The sequence below is a fragment of the Phascolarctos cinereus genome, unplaced genomic scaffold (assembly GCF_003287225.1).
Source record: "Phascolarctos cinereus isolate Bilbo 61053 unplaced genomic scaffold, phaCin_HiC Scaffold_5;HRSCAF=322, whole genome shotgun sequence".
In the NCBI taxonomy this organism is placed as follows: Eukaryota; Metazoa; Chordata; class Mammalia; order Diprotodontia; family Phascolarctidae; genus Phascolarctos; species Phascolarctos cinereus.
The window spans coordinates 329593456-329612185 of record NW_027555958.1 but is presented as its reverse complement, the minus strand read 5'-3'; the positions used below and the strand labels follow the sequence as shown (position 1 = coordinate 329612185).

General features: G+C 38.2%; 1 protein-coding gene across 3 annotated transcripts in view; it reads left to right on the top strand.

Annotated features, from left to right (window-relative positions):
• LOC110203125 (SLAM family member 9-like) overlaps positions 1 to 2087 on the top strand; it is a 103492-nt gene extending 101405 nt beyond the window's left edge. For all 3 annotated transcript variants that reach the window (XM_078156215.1, XM_020979606.2, XM_020979605.2), the window contains exon 5: positions 601 to 2087. In XM_078156215.1, coding sequence (XP_078012341.1) covers positions 601 to 689 — 89 coding nt within the window. In that variant the 3' untranslated portion in view covers positions 690 to 2087. The remainder of the gene's footprint in view (positions 1 to 600) is intronic.
• Positions 2088 to 18730: the final 16643 nt, after the last annotated feature.

The window sequence follows — 18730 nt, the reverse complement described above, 5'->3', positions numbered from 1 at the left end:
TGTTCAGATGATCTCTCAGTATCATTTCAGGTTTGTCTCAACCTTTCCCTTATGGTCTGACATGGAAAATGGCCCAACTGGATTTTGTTTTATCCCAAAAAATCGGTATTGTACAGTGGAAAAAATGCTGAACTTGGAATCCAAGGACATGAGTTTGAATCCAAATACTGCCACTTACTGTCTGTGTTACTCCTGGAAAGTCATTTTATCCTGACAGGCATCAGTTTGCTCAACTGTAAAATAAGGGGCTGAACTAAGCCTCTAAGATCCATTCAAACTCTAAATCTAGGATTATATTACTTTCCTTTTATTCTGGAGGACACCCTTATTGAATCTTGAGACAGAAGGGAAAGAACTAGAAGAATGAAGGTGGGGTACTTGAGCTCTGGCCCCTTCTCTCCAAGAAGCCAACCTTGAACTCATAGTATCTGTTCCACAACTTGAGATATCAAGTTAGGAGAGGTGTCCTGAGCACAGTGGTGCTAAATTCAGGGAGGAAATCCAGATATTCCACCACTTTATTTTTATTCTACTTGATAACTCCACTATCTTGCCTCAAAGACTTTATGGACTTGGATTTTCTATTCTTTCTTTTTCCAGGCAAGACCTCGAGAGTGTCCCAGGAGTTGCTAGTAGTCATTCTGCCCTCCGTTTTCAGCCTCCTGTTCGCTCTGAAGTGGACTCAATAATGTGACTGCTTTGTTGGACTTCCAAGACAACATTCTACCTTCACATACCTGCACTGACCAGCATTAATTCCTACCCAGAGAAGTAGCAGGAGCAATGACGGGCAGGGATGAAGAAGAGTGAAAAGAGAGATTAGCCCTGCTCCTCATGTCTACCTATCATTCTCCTCATTAGATGGACATGGCAACCCCCTTCTTTTCTCCCAACTTCCCCACACTCAAGATTTCAGGAGATTAAGCATTTATATCATACCTACTATGTGCCAGGCACTGTGCTAAACATTTTATAGATATTATCTCATTTGACCTTCACAATAATCATGTGAGATAGGTGCTCTTATTATCCACATTTTACAGTTAGAGAAACTGAGAAGTTAAGTGATTTCTCAAAATCACACAGTAGAGACCTGTATTAGTTGCATATGGAGGTCTGTGGATCCATTTATGCATTTTTTGCACCTTCTGTTGCATGGAATGAAGACTATTATGTATGCAACATGAATAGTAAGCTTGAGTGCTAATATTAGACCCAAAGACCCATTTATGCACACTTGCAGAAACCTAGGAACAAGTTATATTATCAGATTTCCCAGAGAGAAATTTGGTTGGGTCTAACATGAAGCAAAGAGTGATTGCTTCAGTATGTTTCAAAGATTGGATCTAATCCAGAGCTTGGGATGCTAGACTCATAGGTAAGGATAAATATAAAGTGCAGTACTTAGATTTCTAAAAATAACCAATAGAAGAACTGGAAGGACAAAACATAACTAAATAGCAGGAAGTGTAAGAAAACATTTGAATATAAGCTCAGCCTTCAGAGCAAAGGAAGAAATAGCTCTGTTGCTGTACCATTGGGTACATATATGTTTATATTGAAATTACTTCATTGTCTATGATGCCTTTTATCAAGATGTAATTTCCTTCTTTGTCTCTTTTAATTAGAACTATTTTTGCTTTTGCTTTGTCTGAGATCATGACTGCTACCCCTGCTTTTTTTTTTTACTTCAGCTGAAGTATAGTAGATTCTGCTCCAGCCCCTTACCTTTATTCTGTGTGTGTCTCTCTGTTTCAAATATGTTTCTTGGAAACAACGTATTGTAGGATTCTGTTTCTAACCACTATGCTCTCCACTTCCCTTTTATGGGTGAGTTCATCCCATTTACATTCATGGTTATGATTACAGTGTATTTCCATCCTATTTCCTCCCTGTTTAACCTTTCTTTCTTCCTCCCTCTCTCCCCCCTCTCTCCTTTTACCCTGTTCCTCTTTGCCAGAGTTTTGTTTTTGACCACTGCTTACCTTAATCAGCACTCCCTTATATAAGTTCCCCTACAGTCTTTATCCCCCTCCCCTCCCCTACTGCCCTCTAGGGTAAAATAGATCAACTGAATGTGTATGTTATTCATTCTTTGAGTCAATTGTAATGAGAGTAAGTTCAAATGATGTCCACACACACACACACACACACACACACACACACACACACACACACACACACCCTTCCCTCCACCGTAATAGGTCTTTTGTACCTCTTCTAGTGAGATAATTTACCCCATTATACCTCTCCCTTCCCTCTTCTCCCAGTGAAATCTTCTTTCTTGTTCCTCAATTTTTTTAGATATCATTTTAGATATCATTCCATCAAAGTCAACTTAGACCCACACTTTCTGTTGATTACACACACACACACACACACACACACACACATATACATACACACATACACATATGTGAGCATATTATGGTCTTTCTCAGGGATGTGCTGGAAAGCAGCAGTTTCTCCAGTATCTAGAAATCCAACCCTTTTCATCCATTTCCCTTAATATATTCATATGATTCTTGGGCAATATCATTCCAATTTAAAGATACTTTAATGCTTAGTCAAATGCCTATTAGTGAATGATTGAGGCATGTTCTCATCTCAAATTATCAAGGCTAAAAAGTAGTGGAGTGGTTTCTGATACTTACACATTATTTCATTTAATCGATACAAGAACAGTATGAAGTAGATACCATTACAGATGAGGATCCTGGTTCTGAGTGAGGTTTGGTGATAAAGTCACACAGCTAATAAGTGTCTGAGAGAGTATTTGAATTTAGGTCTCCCTGATTCTAAGTTGTACACTCTAGTGCACTACCTTAGTGACTTAATCCAATTCATACCCAAAAATGAATACTTTCTACGACATAGTTAACAAGTGGTCATCTAGCCTTCACATGAAAGTCTCAAATGAGGAAAAACTCATTATAGTTTTGGATAGTTCTTGATGTCAGGCAATCTTTCCTTCTGGATTTGTTTCTTTTAACCCTTGTTCTAAGCTCTTCTCTTTGGAGACAAGAAGGACAAGTCTAACCCCTCAACTTGAAAGCCTTTCAAATACTTGAAATGTCAGATCTTCTCTTCTCTTTTTTTTTCTTTGTGTGAGGCAACTGGGGTTAAGTGACTTGCCCAGGGTCACACAGCTAGTAAGCATCAAGTGTCTGGTCTCATACTGGATTTGAACTCAGATCCTCCTGACTCCAGGGCTAGTGCTCTATCCACTGTGCCACCTAGCTGCTCCTGGCTCTTCTCTTCTCCAAGGCAAACTTCCTAATTCCTCAACCAATCATCATATGACTCAAGAATATTTACCATCTGGATTGCTCTCTGTTGGACATTCTCTCACTCATCAAAGTGCTTCTTAAACCAAGGTGTCCAGAACTGAGCACAATTCTCCAGATGAAATATAACTGTGACTCACTACAGTGGGACAATCTTCTTCCTTATTCTGAAAGTTATGACTCTCTTGAAGAGGGCCAAAGGTTGCATCCACTTTCTTGAGTTCTAGATTACACCATTGACTCATATTGAATTTGCAACCCACGCAAAGCCTCAGATATTATTCAGAAAAACTTCTCTCTGTCCATATCTCCCTCAGCCTGAAGTTATTAAGTTATATTTTTGAGCCTGTATTTAAGACTTTATTTATTCCCATTAAATGTCTTTATCTTAGATTTGGCCCAATGTTCTAGCCTGTCAATATCTTTTTGGATTATGACTCTATCATCTAGTGTGTTAGCTAGCCTTCTCAGCTTTATCTCATTTGAAAATCTGATAAATATTTCATCTATCCCTTTAACTAATTAATTTATAAAAATATTAACAGTGTGGGGCCAAGTATCACACACTTGGTGTGGGTATTCCCTACTATCCTTTACTGGCCCTCTTTACTTTCTACATTCTCTGAGTGATTCCATTGAATGTCATCTCTATTTAGATGATCACAAATCCATATATCCAGTTTTCATCTTTCTCCTGAAATCTAGTCATGCATTTATTGCCTACAGGAATCTCCATCTGGCTGTCCTGTTGTCATCCCAAGTTAAATATATACAAAATTAGAATGATTACTCTAAAATTCTAACTCTCCTCCAAGTGCCTCCATATGATCATCCTTCTAATTACCTAGGTTTGTAATATCAGAGTCATACTTGACTCTTCCTTCCCATTCCCATTTTCCAGCACCTTATGCAATCGATTTCCTACTGTTGTCAAGTATATCTTGGTGACATCTCTTATATATGTTTCCTTCAGTAAATAATGTAGCCAATACTGTAATTCAGGTCCTCATCAGTTCGTACAGAGGGACACAGGCATACTCACACACACACACACACACACACACACAGCCATAGCCAACACAAAACATATTAAAAATGTAGATAAATCTTAATGACTTACAGACACAAGTTAGTATACACATGTATAAATACACAAAATCAGGTGGTCAGGGTATTAGAAAGTATAGGAACAAAAAAACTATACTGGGAAAACTCTAAAAATCTTGGGGAAACAGGAACAAAAACAAAATTGTCACCTTTGTTTCACAACTATAACCTGTGATTCAGAAGCAAAATTCTAGTTTTACATGGACAGTGTTCAATTTGGAGAATACCATTAATGAATACCAATTCAAAATATTAAAATTAAGTCCTGTCAAACAGACCATAGCAATCTGTCAAAAATTGCCCATTATGATCATTACATTCATAGCAGAGATGCAAGAATGGTTCAACATTAGGGAAAAAAGTCTACATCATTAATCATATTAAAAACAAAAACATTCAAAATCACACGATTATCCCAATATATGTAGGAAAAACCTTTGACAAAGTACCACATTCATTTATAATAAAAAAAAATAAAATTATAATATATAAGCATGGAAGGGAATCTTAAAGCCAAATAGAAATCTATAGTTGGTACTGGAGGTAACAGGGAGTTTGTTAAATGAGGGAGGGGATGATATGGTCAGACTTGCATTTTAGGGAGATCAGTTATTGAGATCAGTATTGCAATGTTAGAGGAGAGAAGGGAGATTATACAAGAGATGTCATGAAGGTAGAAGTGATGAGACTTGAGCACTGATTGGATAAGAGAAACACGAGAAATTGAGAAGTTGAGGATGACACCTAAGTTGTGAGCCTGGTTGATGGCTGGGAGGATGGTGGTCCCCTAGACAATAATAAGAAAGTTAAAAAGATGGGTGAATTTTGGAGGAAAGACATGTTCAGTTTGGGCTTGTAGTGTTTCAGATAGCTACAGGTCATGCAGTTAAAGGTGTTTAAGAGGAGATGTGAGACTGGAAGTCAGCAGAGAGGTTAGGACTGTACAAGTAGAGCTGAGAGTCTACATGGAGATGATGCCTGAAACTACAGTAATTGATTAGATCACCAAGTAAAATAGTATAAAGAGAGAAAAGAAGAAGGCCCAGAACAAAGCACTGGAAAACCCCTGCCATTAGGGAATGTGACATGAATGAAGGTCCAGCAAAAGAGACACCAAAAAAGCAGTAAGAAAAACAGGAGGAAAAACAGTATGGAGCAGTGTCACAAAAACCTAAAGAGAAGAGAATATGAAGGAGAGGATGATCAGCAACAGTACCAAAGGTGGAGGGATTGGTTAAAGGAAGATGGAGAACAAGATTTAAAAAATAACACACAGGGTTTAAGAATCATGGGAATAGAGTGATTAGGATGAGGGTAGAAATAGGTTAATAATTGAGGATGAGTTCCAGTACATTTTTGTTGCTTAAAGAGTATTATCCTTGGGTAGAGTTATCCCAGAGCATCAAGCAGCTATGTGAGGCTGGAAAGGGGAGGGGATATAGTGTACATAGTGGCATGCCAAGGACAAGGCAGGTCCTGTGGAGCTGTGGTGGCTATAGGCATTGCCTGCCGGGGACTCAATGGAAGGACTCTGGCAAGGCAACAATAGGAGACAGAAAGATGTAAAGATAAACAAAGAGGAGATAAAACTCTCCTTATTTGCTGATGACAAATTGGCTTACTTAGAAAATCCTAGAGAAATCATTGAGGTGACAGTTAGCATCAGCAAAGTTTCAGCAGGCTACAAAATAAACCCGTAAAACAAAAGCATTAGCATATAATAACAAAAAAAATCCAAGAAACAAGAATAGAAAGGGAAATCCCATTTGAAATCACTACAAAATGTATTAGGTATTTGGCAATCAGTCCATCAAAGCACACTGATGATTCATATAGATTCAATTACAAAATGCTTCTTAAAGAAACAAAGAACAACTTCAGCAGTTGTCAGAATAGTCTATGATCATGGCTAGGACGTGCCAATATAATAAAAATGATAATACAGAGTTAATTCTCAGTCTTAATGCTATACCAGTGAAACTATCAAAGGGATACTTTGTAGAACCTGATTTAATAATAAAAAATCCACTGGGAAGAGCAAAGAATCCAAAGTTGAGGTTCTTAACCTGGCTCCATGGATAGATTTTAAGGGGTCAGTGAACTTGGATGGAGGGAAAATTACATCTTAATTTTCTCTAATTTACCTCTAATGAAAACTTAGCATTTTGTTGTATTATGAGTTGAGACAACACGCTATAACATTATTAAGCTTTACCAGAGACAGCCAAAGGGGTCCATGATGAGATTAACTCCTGATCTAGGGTATCAAGAGAAATAACAGAAAAGGTGGGAATTAAAGAGAGATATAATTTCCAGCCCTCAAATTGTGTTATGAAAAATCAATTGTCAAAGCCACTTAATGTTAGTTTAAAAATAGAAAATATCAGTTGAGTAATCTAAAAAAGAATGAAACAGAAATAATAAAATTCCATTACCCAGGTTTTGATAAACTTTAAAACATAAATTACTTGGGAAAATATTCATTTGATTTTAAAAAACTGTTTGGAAAACCAAAAAGCTGTTGGCAAAAATTAGGCTTAGACTAAAAGCTTACAGCATAGTCATAAAAATTCAAAATAGATATGCAACCTTTACATTAAACATTATGCTATAGAAAAATTATAAGAGAAGCAGATGATATGCCTTTTACAGCTATTGGGAGGTGAATTTTTAAACAAATAAGGGATAGAAATGATTACCAAAACCAGATCATTTTTATTACACAAAATTGAAGCTTTTACACAAGCAAAATTAATGCACCTAGGATAAGAAAATTTGAATGAGGAAAAATCTCTGCATCAAATTTCTCAGATAAGGATTTGTCATCCAAGATATATAGATAACTAAAAGAAAGATATAGGGCCAAAATCTATTTGCTAATTGATAAATATTTTTTAAAAATAACTTTCAAAAGAATTGCAAATGACTAGCAATCATATGAAAGAATAATTAAAATCAGTAATAATAAGAAAAATGCAAACCAAAACAACCACGAGGTTTTATTTCATACCCAGCAAATTGACCAAGACGACAAAAAATTGGAAAAGTCAATGTTAGAAGAGTTGTGGAAAGATACTCATGTTAATACATTGTTGTTGGAGCTATGAATTATTACAACAACCATTCTGGGAAACGATTTGAAATTATGCAAATAAAATGGATGAACTCTCCATATCCTTTGACCCAGAGACTCTATTGCTAAGCAAATATCACATCATTAATAAAAAAGAAAGGCTCCATATATGCAATAATATTTAGAGCAGCTTGTTTTGTAATAGAAAAAAAAGGGGAAACACAGTAGATGCCCATCGATTGGGGAATTGATAAACAAATTGTGGACCATGAATGTTACTGTGCTATAAGAAATGATGAATATAATGAGTACAGGAAAATATGGAGTGACCTATGCAAATTGATACAAAATAAAGTAAGCAGAGCCAGGAAAGCAACATACACAGTAGCTACAACAACACAAATGGAAAGAAGAACCACAAAATGGTCAAAATGGCTGCTGCAAGATTATAAAGAGCAAGTTTGACCCCAAAGAAAAGATACAAGAAAACACCTCTTTCTACAGCTTTCCTCCACACATCTAGAACGTTGCATACATTATCAGACTTTTTCAAGATATTAGTCAGTTTTGATTATGTTTTTATTTATTGTTTTCTTTAGAAAATTCTTTCTCATAAGATGTGGCTCTCTGGAAGGGGAAGAGGAGAGATACAGGAGGACATTCAAATGAAATAAAACAAAAGAGCAATATAATTCATTCTAAAAAGAAAGGAACTATGACAGAGAAAAAGAGGTTTTCACTTTTGGTTTCAGCAAAAGATATAAAAGAGGTATACACTAATGGAAGAATAGTAAACCAGCAAACCAGATGAACAGAGAATAAGCACTTTAAGCACAAGCACATATTTAAGAGTATGGTCTTGTGTGGGTACCAAAAGATCCAAGTCACTGCTACCCCAGGCAAATCCCTAAGAGGAAAATAAATGGTTCTTCTTTGACAGATTGGTATAACCATTGAAGTGCCTCAATTTCTTACTCCTAGTTGCCTCTTCTTTTTTCCTTAATGATATTCACTTTTATAAGATTTTGAGTTCCAAAGTTCCCCTCACCTCTCCCCAAGGTGGCATACAATCTAATATAGGCTGTACATGTATAATCATATTAAACGTATTTAGCCATGTTGTGAAAGAAGAAAGCAGAATAAAAGGGAAAAACCACAAGAAAGGGGGAAAAAAGAGAGAAAATATCATGCTTAGATCTGCATTCAGATTCCATTGTTCTTTCTCTGGATGTGGATAGCATTTTCAAACTTGAGTCTTTTGGAATGGTCATAGATCATTGTATTGCTGAGAAGAGCTAAATCTATCAGTTAGTCATCGAACAGTGTTGCTGTTACTGTGTACAATGTTCTCCTGGTTCTGCTCACTTCACTCAGTATCAGTTCATGTAAATCTTTCCAGGTTTTTTTTTTGAATCTGCCTGTTCATCATTTCATATTGCACGATAGTATTCCATTACACTCATATACCACAACTCGTTCAATTATTCCACAATTGATGGGCATCCCCTCAATTTCCAATTCTTTGCCACCATGAAAAAAGCTGCTATAAACATTTTTGTACATGTGAGTCCTTTTCTCTTTTTTATAATCTCTTTGGGATACAGACACTGCTGCCTCTTCTACCATCTACAAACTCCTAATGTAACAAAGAGAAATTATCCACATGAAATTGGACCATATACCCTTTGGCTAATGGTGTCCTTGTTGTAATCTGATTCAAGTGTGGCTTAGAATGCAGGTTCCTCAAAGAATATCCATCTCCAAGCCAAGGATAGGGTATAATGTGGTCAGGTACACCTCCCAGGACTACCTATTGGAAGGGAAAAGGTTTGGTCAGGAGGAAAAATAAATCCTGCCATAATTTCCACCCTAACCCTCCAAATCTTACCAGATGGCAATGCCTAGTGGTTATAATAGTGTTACTCTAGGGTTCAAGTTCCCCCAACCCAGAGTTGGGAGGGAGCCTACTACCTAGAGGAGTCAAATAGTCCAGCCTCTGTCAGAGAGCCATATAATACCCTATACTTTTTGTATCACTCTGGGGTTGAGACCCTCCAACAAGAAAAAAGCACCTGGAGTTTCTAAAGCCAGTTCCTTTTTCCTTAGACTTACACAACCAACATAATTCACAATTAAGACATGATATGATATAAGATCATTGATTATTGGGTATATGTGATGATTGATTCTAGAGCAATAATATATCAAATTTTCAATCACAACACATTTCTAACAATCTTTAATGGAAGTACTGTAACTAGCACAGGGCCACTGGGACTTTTCCTGAAAGTACTGATGTAGGGGCAATAGGACATATTTCCTCTCTGTGGAAGAAATTCTGGGGAAATGACAACAGTATGTGGAGAACAGAGAGTAAGCATATTATTCCCCCTGAAGAATAACAACACACTAGGGAAAGAAAGTGTGTCATTCCCCCACCCACCACCCTTAGGTTGCTTCACAGAACCACAGGTTGAGAAATGATAAGAAATGGGAAGCATGGTCTCAGTGCTGGTAAACTTCTCCCATAAAGCTGAGGAAGTCCTAATTCTCCACCCAAGAGCTTCCCCAGAAGCAATTGTGTAAGCATCACAAAAGGTGGCCTGATAGAAGAGAGTCTGAGGAAAGAGTGGAGAATATTTAACCTAGAGAAGAGATGATTTAGGTGAGACCTAACTGCCTTGAAAGATATAAAAGCCTGTCAGGTGGGAGAGGGATGAAACCTGTTATGCTTGACCCCAGAGGAAAAAAAACTAGGGTCATTTGGAAGTTAGAGAGAGGTAGGTTTAGTATCTGTGAATGGGAAAACTTTTTAACAATTAAAGATATGCCAAAGGGAAATGAGCTGTCCCAGAGTTCCCTATCACTGTATATCTTCAAGCAGAAGTTGCATGATCACCTGTTAATGACACTGCTGAGATAAAAATTGTTGGATGGTCCATTGATTAGGTTCTGCTGTCAATCACCAAATCAATCACACACAGAGTATTGCAGTTTTATGACATCCAAAGCACAGGCTTCATCTGTATACAAAAGTCAGCAAGCACAGTTTCAGCAACCTTATGTAGAATGTAAATACACAAACAAGATGAATATGATGGAATTTTACGAAAAGCAGAAGGGATAGACCAGGGTTTACACATCAAGAAACAAAAACAGAAGAGGAAGATAGGGATTTTGTATCAGGAAAATTAGGGAATTACCTGGTCAAAACCAGATTTTGAAATTTATATCCCAAGCATGATTTTGCAGATGTCAGCAAAGTATGTGATTTTTTTTCTTCTTTAAGTGAACAGTACCAGGAGGCTCAACATCGAGTCTGGGGAAGAGTTTTTTCTTAGAATAATGTTGGCAAGAAACCTGAGGCAGAGGGCAGAGATGAGAGTCAGCCATAAAGTTCTAGGCAGAAATTCCAACGAAATGGCAAGTAGTCATTGCTGGAATCAGAGAGCTCCCAAACTGTATCTCCTGAGAAACTACTTAACAAGCCACTTGGGTACATTCCAAAAGTTTACTATTGTGATATTAAGGGGAAATGAAAAATGGATTTTCTTGGGCAACAGCTTTGGGGAGAGTTTATTCCTCTGGGAAAAGTGAAATTGGGATCTGAGTTGAGTTGAGAGGGAGGCAATATGGTATAGATGCAAGAGCCCTGGCCCTGAAGACAGAAGACCACTTCAAATCCCACTTGTGGGTTTACTCTATACTTTAACTTTGGTCATATCACTCCCTAAGCTTTAGTTTCCTCATCTATAAAATGAGGGGTCCAACTGGATGACCTCTAAAGTCCCTTCTAATTTCAGATCTGTGATTTAAAGCTAGTTAACATCAATGAACCTAGCTAAAATCAGCAGTGAACCAACCATTTGAGATTTTCAATAATGTGCTAATATAATTGTAAGATATTTCCACTTTTAAGAAGCAAGCAGTTTGGGTGCTAAAAGGGCAGAAAAAGTATTTTCGCATAAAAAAGAGAAATTAACTAGGGAAGAATGTAAGGCAATGCCCCTTCCATTAATAAACAATTTAATGGCTGAAAGAAACAACAACAAAAGAACTTTTGTTTAATAAAAATTGCTAAAATTCCTCACAAAAAAGAACAGTTTTCAATGAGCTATGAGCAGTTTGGTGTAGAAAGTGAGCTTCAGTGTAAATAAATAGGCTTAAATCACCCTACAAAGCATGTAAGATCTTTCATGTATAAACCATTTAGTGACAGTAAGGATCAGAAAAGTCAGCAGAGAAGCAGCTTTGTATGGTACATCTATTCCTAAATAAATCAATTATATCATTATGTACAGTCCAGAATTGTGAGTTGCTCTGAGCACATGGGGTTTCCCCATTTATGTCTTCATGTCCAGTTTATGTAAGTGTGGGCTTGCTCTTCCCCACAGATAACTGATCTGGGTTTATGCATAGATTATGGTGTTTTGATTATTCCTTTATTTGCTTTTATTAAATACTAGTAATGTATTGATAATTTTTGCCTTTGCCTTATTGTTGAAGAAAATGATCATCTTTAAATTCTAATGATGTTGTCATTGTGAGTGGCACATTTTTTTTAATCAAAGTGCACCAATAGGAAATTGAAATCTGTAGTTGTGAGTAGGGAGAGTATATTTTTCCACAATAGATTTGTCTTTCAGTCCCTGAGAATTTTATTATAACCAGGCTGGTGGTTCTGTAGGTATTCAGACCTGCCAGGATGAAAGAGGGCAGTGTGGGATGAGCAAGCCAGTACAGAGTGCATATGCAGAGCCACTCTTCTTATATTATCTCTCTATTTCATGCATAAATGTGTTCTAAACTATAATGTAACTATGTTTTTGTCTTCAGCAACATGAAGTTGGGAAGAAGATAAGACTCAATGAGAAATGGGACAGGAGCTATATTTAATGATTTTTCTTGGTCATAAGACAATTTATGAAAAATTTCAGAAATATTCTATGCTAATGATATTACAGTTAAACCTTAGACTGAATTAAAAGGAATTTGGGTCAAGATAGGAGGTAGGTGTTTCTGCATTTAGGAAAACTTTCTGAGCTATCTCAAGCTACATCATTATACATGGAAGTTACCTTATTAATCCTCTATCCTAAGCAACAACTCTCTCCCCGCTCCTTCTCCCGAAGGGTGGGGCAACACATAGGTCAAAAATCACTTTTTAGTCCATATACTTCTCCCCACATTCTCCCATCCCTTTTGAGTGTTTCAAGCTTTTCATGTTATTTGGTAATAATACTAAATAATTAAGTTGCTTTTTTGTTTTGTTTCATTTTGTTTTCATATTTTTAATCCAACAATATCACAAACAGCTTCCTTAATGAGAAGGCTCCCCAGTCCTTATATAGATCAGCTGCAAATTCTCTTGGATTATCCCAGGATATAGCTTCCACTTAGGTGACAGAGGCTCCCAATGAGGTTTAAATGACATTTTTTTCCATCTCAGAACTGGGACACTCTGAGTTCAAAAAAAACTCTCCTTCCTCCTTTTGTTCATAGTGTAACTCTGGGTTCCCTGGCTCCCTGCCCAGATAGTGCTGCTGTGGAGAAAAGAGACTCTAGTAGATGCAATTCCAGAATTCATCAGTTTAGTGGTGTCTGGTATGATTAATGAAAGTATGGAGTATAGACTTATACACAGGTTTTGATCCCTGTGGAGAAATGGGGGATTCAGTATGGACACAGCATGAAGTGGGAAAGGAGCAGACATTAATGCCTTATGGAAGTCTCATAATCAAGGGAGGAACTCTAGTATTACCCTAGGTAAACACCAGCACTCCATAAAAAGGAAGGTCTATAAGCAGAAAGATTCAATCATATCTATGCATTTATCTATGTTATCTATCTACACAAATAATGTGATCTATCACATATATGGAGTTTCATACATAAGCACATATATTGTTTTATGTTGCATGTTCATATAAATATATTTCTGTGTGCATAATACACAGACATATGTGTGTACCACACATGTGTACATATGTTCATATATGTGCGCACATGTATATTTCTTGTTGAGTTGTTTCAGTCATGTCCGACTCTTCATGATCCAGTTTGGAGTTTTCTTGGCAAAGATACTTGGAGTGGTTTGCCATTTACTTCTCTAGCTCATTTTACAGATGAGGACTTGAGGCAAACAGGGTTAAGTGACTTGCCCAGGGTTACACAGCTAGTACGTAATCTGAGACCAGATTTGAACTCAGGAAGATGAGTCTTCTGGTCTTCAGGTCCAGCACTCTACTGTGCCAACCAGTTGCGCACATGTGTATGTACATATGTGCACATAATTCTAGGCCTAAGATAAGACCTTAAACAAGCATGAGCAGGACTAACCTCACATGGGGTCTTTATACTCCACAGAACTGAGACTGTCCTTTATACCCTCTACCAGTGCAGGTCCTGCTGCTGTCCCTGGTCAATGTTACAAGGAATACCTTAAAGGGAAACATTTAAATGCCAAACCAGCTACTCCTATGACTGCCCTGCTCTTCTGGTGAGCGATCTGAAGCCTACCCACTAATTCCATGCAAAGAGGTGATAAGATAGGGAAATTAAGGAATAAAGAAAAGAAGTGAGTCCCTGGAGGTATACTTCAAAGAGGTAGAGAATAGTCCCCTATCCTGTGTCCTAGATAGCCAACCAGACAAAAAATAGGGGCTTGGGGCCATAGCAGCCTGTGAGTGGGTCCTTCCTTTCTCATCTCTACAACAATAAGAATGGATCAATTTATTCCATGCCTACATTGAACTTCCTCACACTTTAGCCTCTTTCCTATAAATATTTTAATGATTTATTCAAATGGAAATCCAGTTAGTCTTAGACCAAGCCCCAGTGTGTGTGTGTGTGTGTGTGTGTGTGTGTGTGTGTGTGTGTGTGTGTGTATCATTTGAATGGGGGGGGGAGACAAAGGTAATTTTGAAAAGTAGCACTGCCTGTACTTCAGGTATAGCTCAGAGTAGACACTAAGGATAGTAGTATAAGTCCTTGAGTTGCTAACCCAGGTCCATTGACTCCATTCCCAACTCTCCAAGGATCCTAACTTTTCTCACCCTTTCTTTCTTTACAAAGGATTTATGCTAATCCTTTAGCATTATCTCATAACCCTTGAATTCATTTTACTTTTCAAACACCTGTTCTCTTTATGTACTATGTTCTTATTGTCAGACAGCACTACCACACATACTTTTAATTCTATCCCTGCCCCTTCTGTTCATATTCCCTAAACTCTACCTCTATTATCCTATATGCCCACAGAGGGGCAGTACAACCCCACTATAAAGCATCTCATTTGCTCTCCCTACCTCAAATTTTTTCACTCCAATATACTCATTCACGTAGTTATCCAAATATTTTTTCTGAAGTGTAACTCTGACCATTTGATCCTCCAAAGTTCCTCACCCCTCTACACATATTCAACTCCAGTGGTCTCCCTATTACCTCTAGGAACTAATATAAACTTGTATTTAAAGCTCTTCATGACCAAGTCCCTCCCTACCTTTCTAATCTTACGCATGATTCCTTTCAAGGTACTGCATGGTTCAGCTTTACTAGCCTAGCCTAGCCTAGCCTAGCCTAGGGGTTATTTCACATACATGAGGCTACAGCTCTCATCTCTCATCTCCCGTCTCCATGTCTTTTCCCAGACTATCCCCATGTCATACTCCTTCCTCACTTCTCACTCTTGCAATTCCTGGTTACTATTGAGACTCAGTTCCAGCACCATCTTATACCTAAAGCCTTTACTGATCCTCCTAGATGCTAGCACCTTCCCTCCCCAAACTACCTTAGATATTGTGTACTGTTTATATTGTATTTTGTATATATTCTGTATATATCCCTGTAGCATATAAACATGAGGTTCATTCTCCCAACCCCCACTCATACTGATAGATTAGGTCACTAGAACAAAGCTGGGCTACTTCTTCCCCAGGGTTCTAGACATAACCCTGAGCGGCTAGGGAGGAGGAGTAAAGGGGCCTCTAATACTATTGTTCATAAGACCCCCAAAAGTGTATTTTCTCCAATATCAATATACCATTTACCATCTCCTCAATGTATATATTTTTAAAAATTTAAACATCTTGTTTTTATATCTTACAGTAACAATTTACCTACAGGAGCTCCTTCGGGATAGTGGAAGGACCATAGGATTGAGAGTCAGAACACCCTTGTTTGTCTCATTCTGATTCTTTCATCTGCTTCTTCAGCAGCCAAATTTCTTGTTTTTTTTCCTTTTTTTATCTAAAAAAATAGGAAGTTGGACTCTATGACCTCTGAAATACCCTCTCACTCTAAATGATGATCTTTGTGAAGGAGGGAGTGTGAGTGGTATCATACTCATTTTACATTTGAGGAGAGGGAAATCCAATGAGGCTGATTTGCCCAAGTCTTTACAGGTAGGATGTAACAGTCACAATCGGAGCTCACATTTCTGGCTCCAAATCCTGTGCCCTTTCCTTTGCTGACTGTCACCAAATATTTTCCCTCAAAACCATCCTGTGTGAGGTAAGTAGTACAAGAATTATTATTTATGTCCCACAGAGGAGGAACCTGGGCTCACAGCAGCAAAATAACTTACTGGCATCATAAAGCTAGAGTCAGATCTGCAATTTAAATCTCTATGTTCTGACATCAAGTCCAGCATTTTCCCCACTTCACTAGCTCAAATAAAATAAGCTCTTGAGGGGCAGCTAGGTGGCACAGTGGATAGCTCACGGGTCCTGAAGTCAGGAGGACATGAGCTCAAATCCGGCCTCAGACTAAAAACACTTGACACTTACTAGCTGTGTGACTCTAGGCAAGTTACTTAACCCCAGTTGCCTAAAAAAAAAAAAATGATCTCATGAATGGTCTCCCTGGAGCACCACTTGATAACTCCATCCCAGATTGATGGAATACCATTGAAATCTGGTGTGTGTGTGTGTGTGTGTGTGTGTGTGTGTGTGTGTGTGTGTGTGTGCCTTCAGAAGGTCCCAGGCAACTTTTAAAAATGTCAGTAATACATTAACAATCTGAATGAGGAAAACTGCCTGGTATAGTAGACAGCTGTTTCAAGCCCTTAACATATAGGCAAGACAAAGCAACAAACCTTTATTGAACAATTACTATGTATCAGGCACTGTGCTAAGCACAGGAGATACAAATACAAACAAAAAGAAAAATAGCCCCTTTCCTCCAGTGTATTACACTCTAATGGGAGAAGATAACACACAAAAGAGAAGAGGGTATAAATTTGCACAGGGGGTCAGCATCAAATTTCAGAAAGTCAAAAGTAGAGAAGACAAGTAAAGGTTGATGAGCCTAAGCCCCTCCCCAAAGTGGAAACTCCAGAAGGAACTCACCAATGGGAAAATGTGAGCAGCATGACAAAGTATAATCCAAGATAAGCAAGTTGAAGGGATGGATGGATTTTCCAGGGTAACAAGTTCCCAGGAACTGAAGAAAGTTCCAGGGTGAGACTGCAGCTGAGGGCACAGTATTGAAGTCTGTAAAGTAATGAAGGTTAGCTAGTATGAGACCTTTCCCAAAATGTGTACCCTGGGAGTGACTCAACAATGAGAGAAGGGAACTGCTATGACAAAGGGATGTTCCAGGATGAGAAGGTCATTGTGTGGCCTAATGGAGTGGTACAGCCAGAAAACTTCTGAGAATCAGTTAATAAGCACTTATTGAGGGCCTGCTATTTTCCAGGAAATGTGCAAAGAACTGAGGATACAAAGACAAAAATGAAGGGGCCGATAGATATTCCAGAGTGAAAAGACCCGCCGTAGGCACTGAGGGAGTTTTGGGGGTGAGACCGTAGATAAAATAAAGCCCACGGTCAAGCCATAACCAAAGTGTCTGGGACACCAATGACTTTCATAAAAGAAGATACAGCAAGGTGATGTTGAAAAAGCACTGGATTCAGAGTAGAGACCCTAGAGACCAGATCCAATGACCACCTGTCAACTTGGACAAGTCACTTAACCTCCTTAAGCCTTATGTTTCTCAGCTGTGAAATGGGGTGAATACTTGCACTACTTACTTCCCAGGGTTGTTTTAGAAGTTGAAGTTGCTATTGTGTTTGTTGTAAAATGGCTTTCAGAATTCCCTGCAAATGTCAAGGAAATTTTGTACCAGATGATGGCAGGGCAAATGAAAAAAAAAAAAGCTCCTCTCCTTAATGTTATCTAACTTAATATCATCTAACTCCTCTTCCCCAGCTCCTCAGGGTTATTGCTAGACCTAACCTACCAGTGTGAGTGGGGGTTGGGAGAATGAGCCTAGTTTGTATGCTACAGGAATATATGCAAAATACACTATAAGTGCGTTTGATTATTGCCTGATATTATTTTGACCCATTGTATTCTCCTTAATATCAACCAACCAATTAACATCAGTTAGCTTTTACTATGAGATATTTACTAAGTAAATACAGGAAGGACAGAAGTACAAAAATTTTTCCTGTGAAACCGGGACTTGCTCTCTCTTTTACACAACCACTCAGTCTCTGGGGAAGTGGACTCAAAATTAAAGTGGTGACTACCAGCATCTCCCCTACCATGTTCGCTTCCGGGGGTGGCATAACATATGGACATGTTGCTTCCTTGCTTTCAGGAGACAGTATGTAGGCTGCTGGGATGATTTACTGCAGGGCTGGCTGGGTCAAATGGGTCATACCTCAGACAAGACTCCTCACTGTATTCAACTGAAGGAACTCCTCTCTGTTATGGAGTTCAGCTGCTGAATCTTTAGTTGCTCTTTCAATCTTTGAAGCTCATGAGGTCATAATCTTTTCAGTTCTGTCTGATACTCACTCACCTAAAATCAATAAAGAATAGATACAACAGGAACAGAAGGAAAAAGATGTCATTCATTCACAGCCACATTGCAGCCCTGGGGAGATAAGGTAGCTAGAGTAGTGCTTTGGTGTTGACATCTATGTCACCTCTTTCCCTACCTGAAGGTCCATAACATTTAGTCCTCCTCACTTAAAAGTCACCAAGGAAAAATATCCACAGTTCTTAGCACATTGGTTAGCACATCTAAGGTTAGAAATACCCTCAATAAGTGCTTATTGATCGATTGATTCTCTGAGATTCTCTGACTGTACCACTCAGTTAAGCCATACAATTTTCTCAGAGGATCACAGAGTCCCATAGTTGGAAGAGATTTAAGAGATCATCTGGTCCAACCCATAACTAAACAGATATCTACTCAATATCACTAAAAATGGTCATTTACTTAGCTTGAAGACCTCTGCTTAGAGGAAACCCAC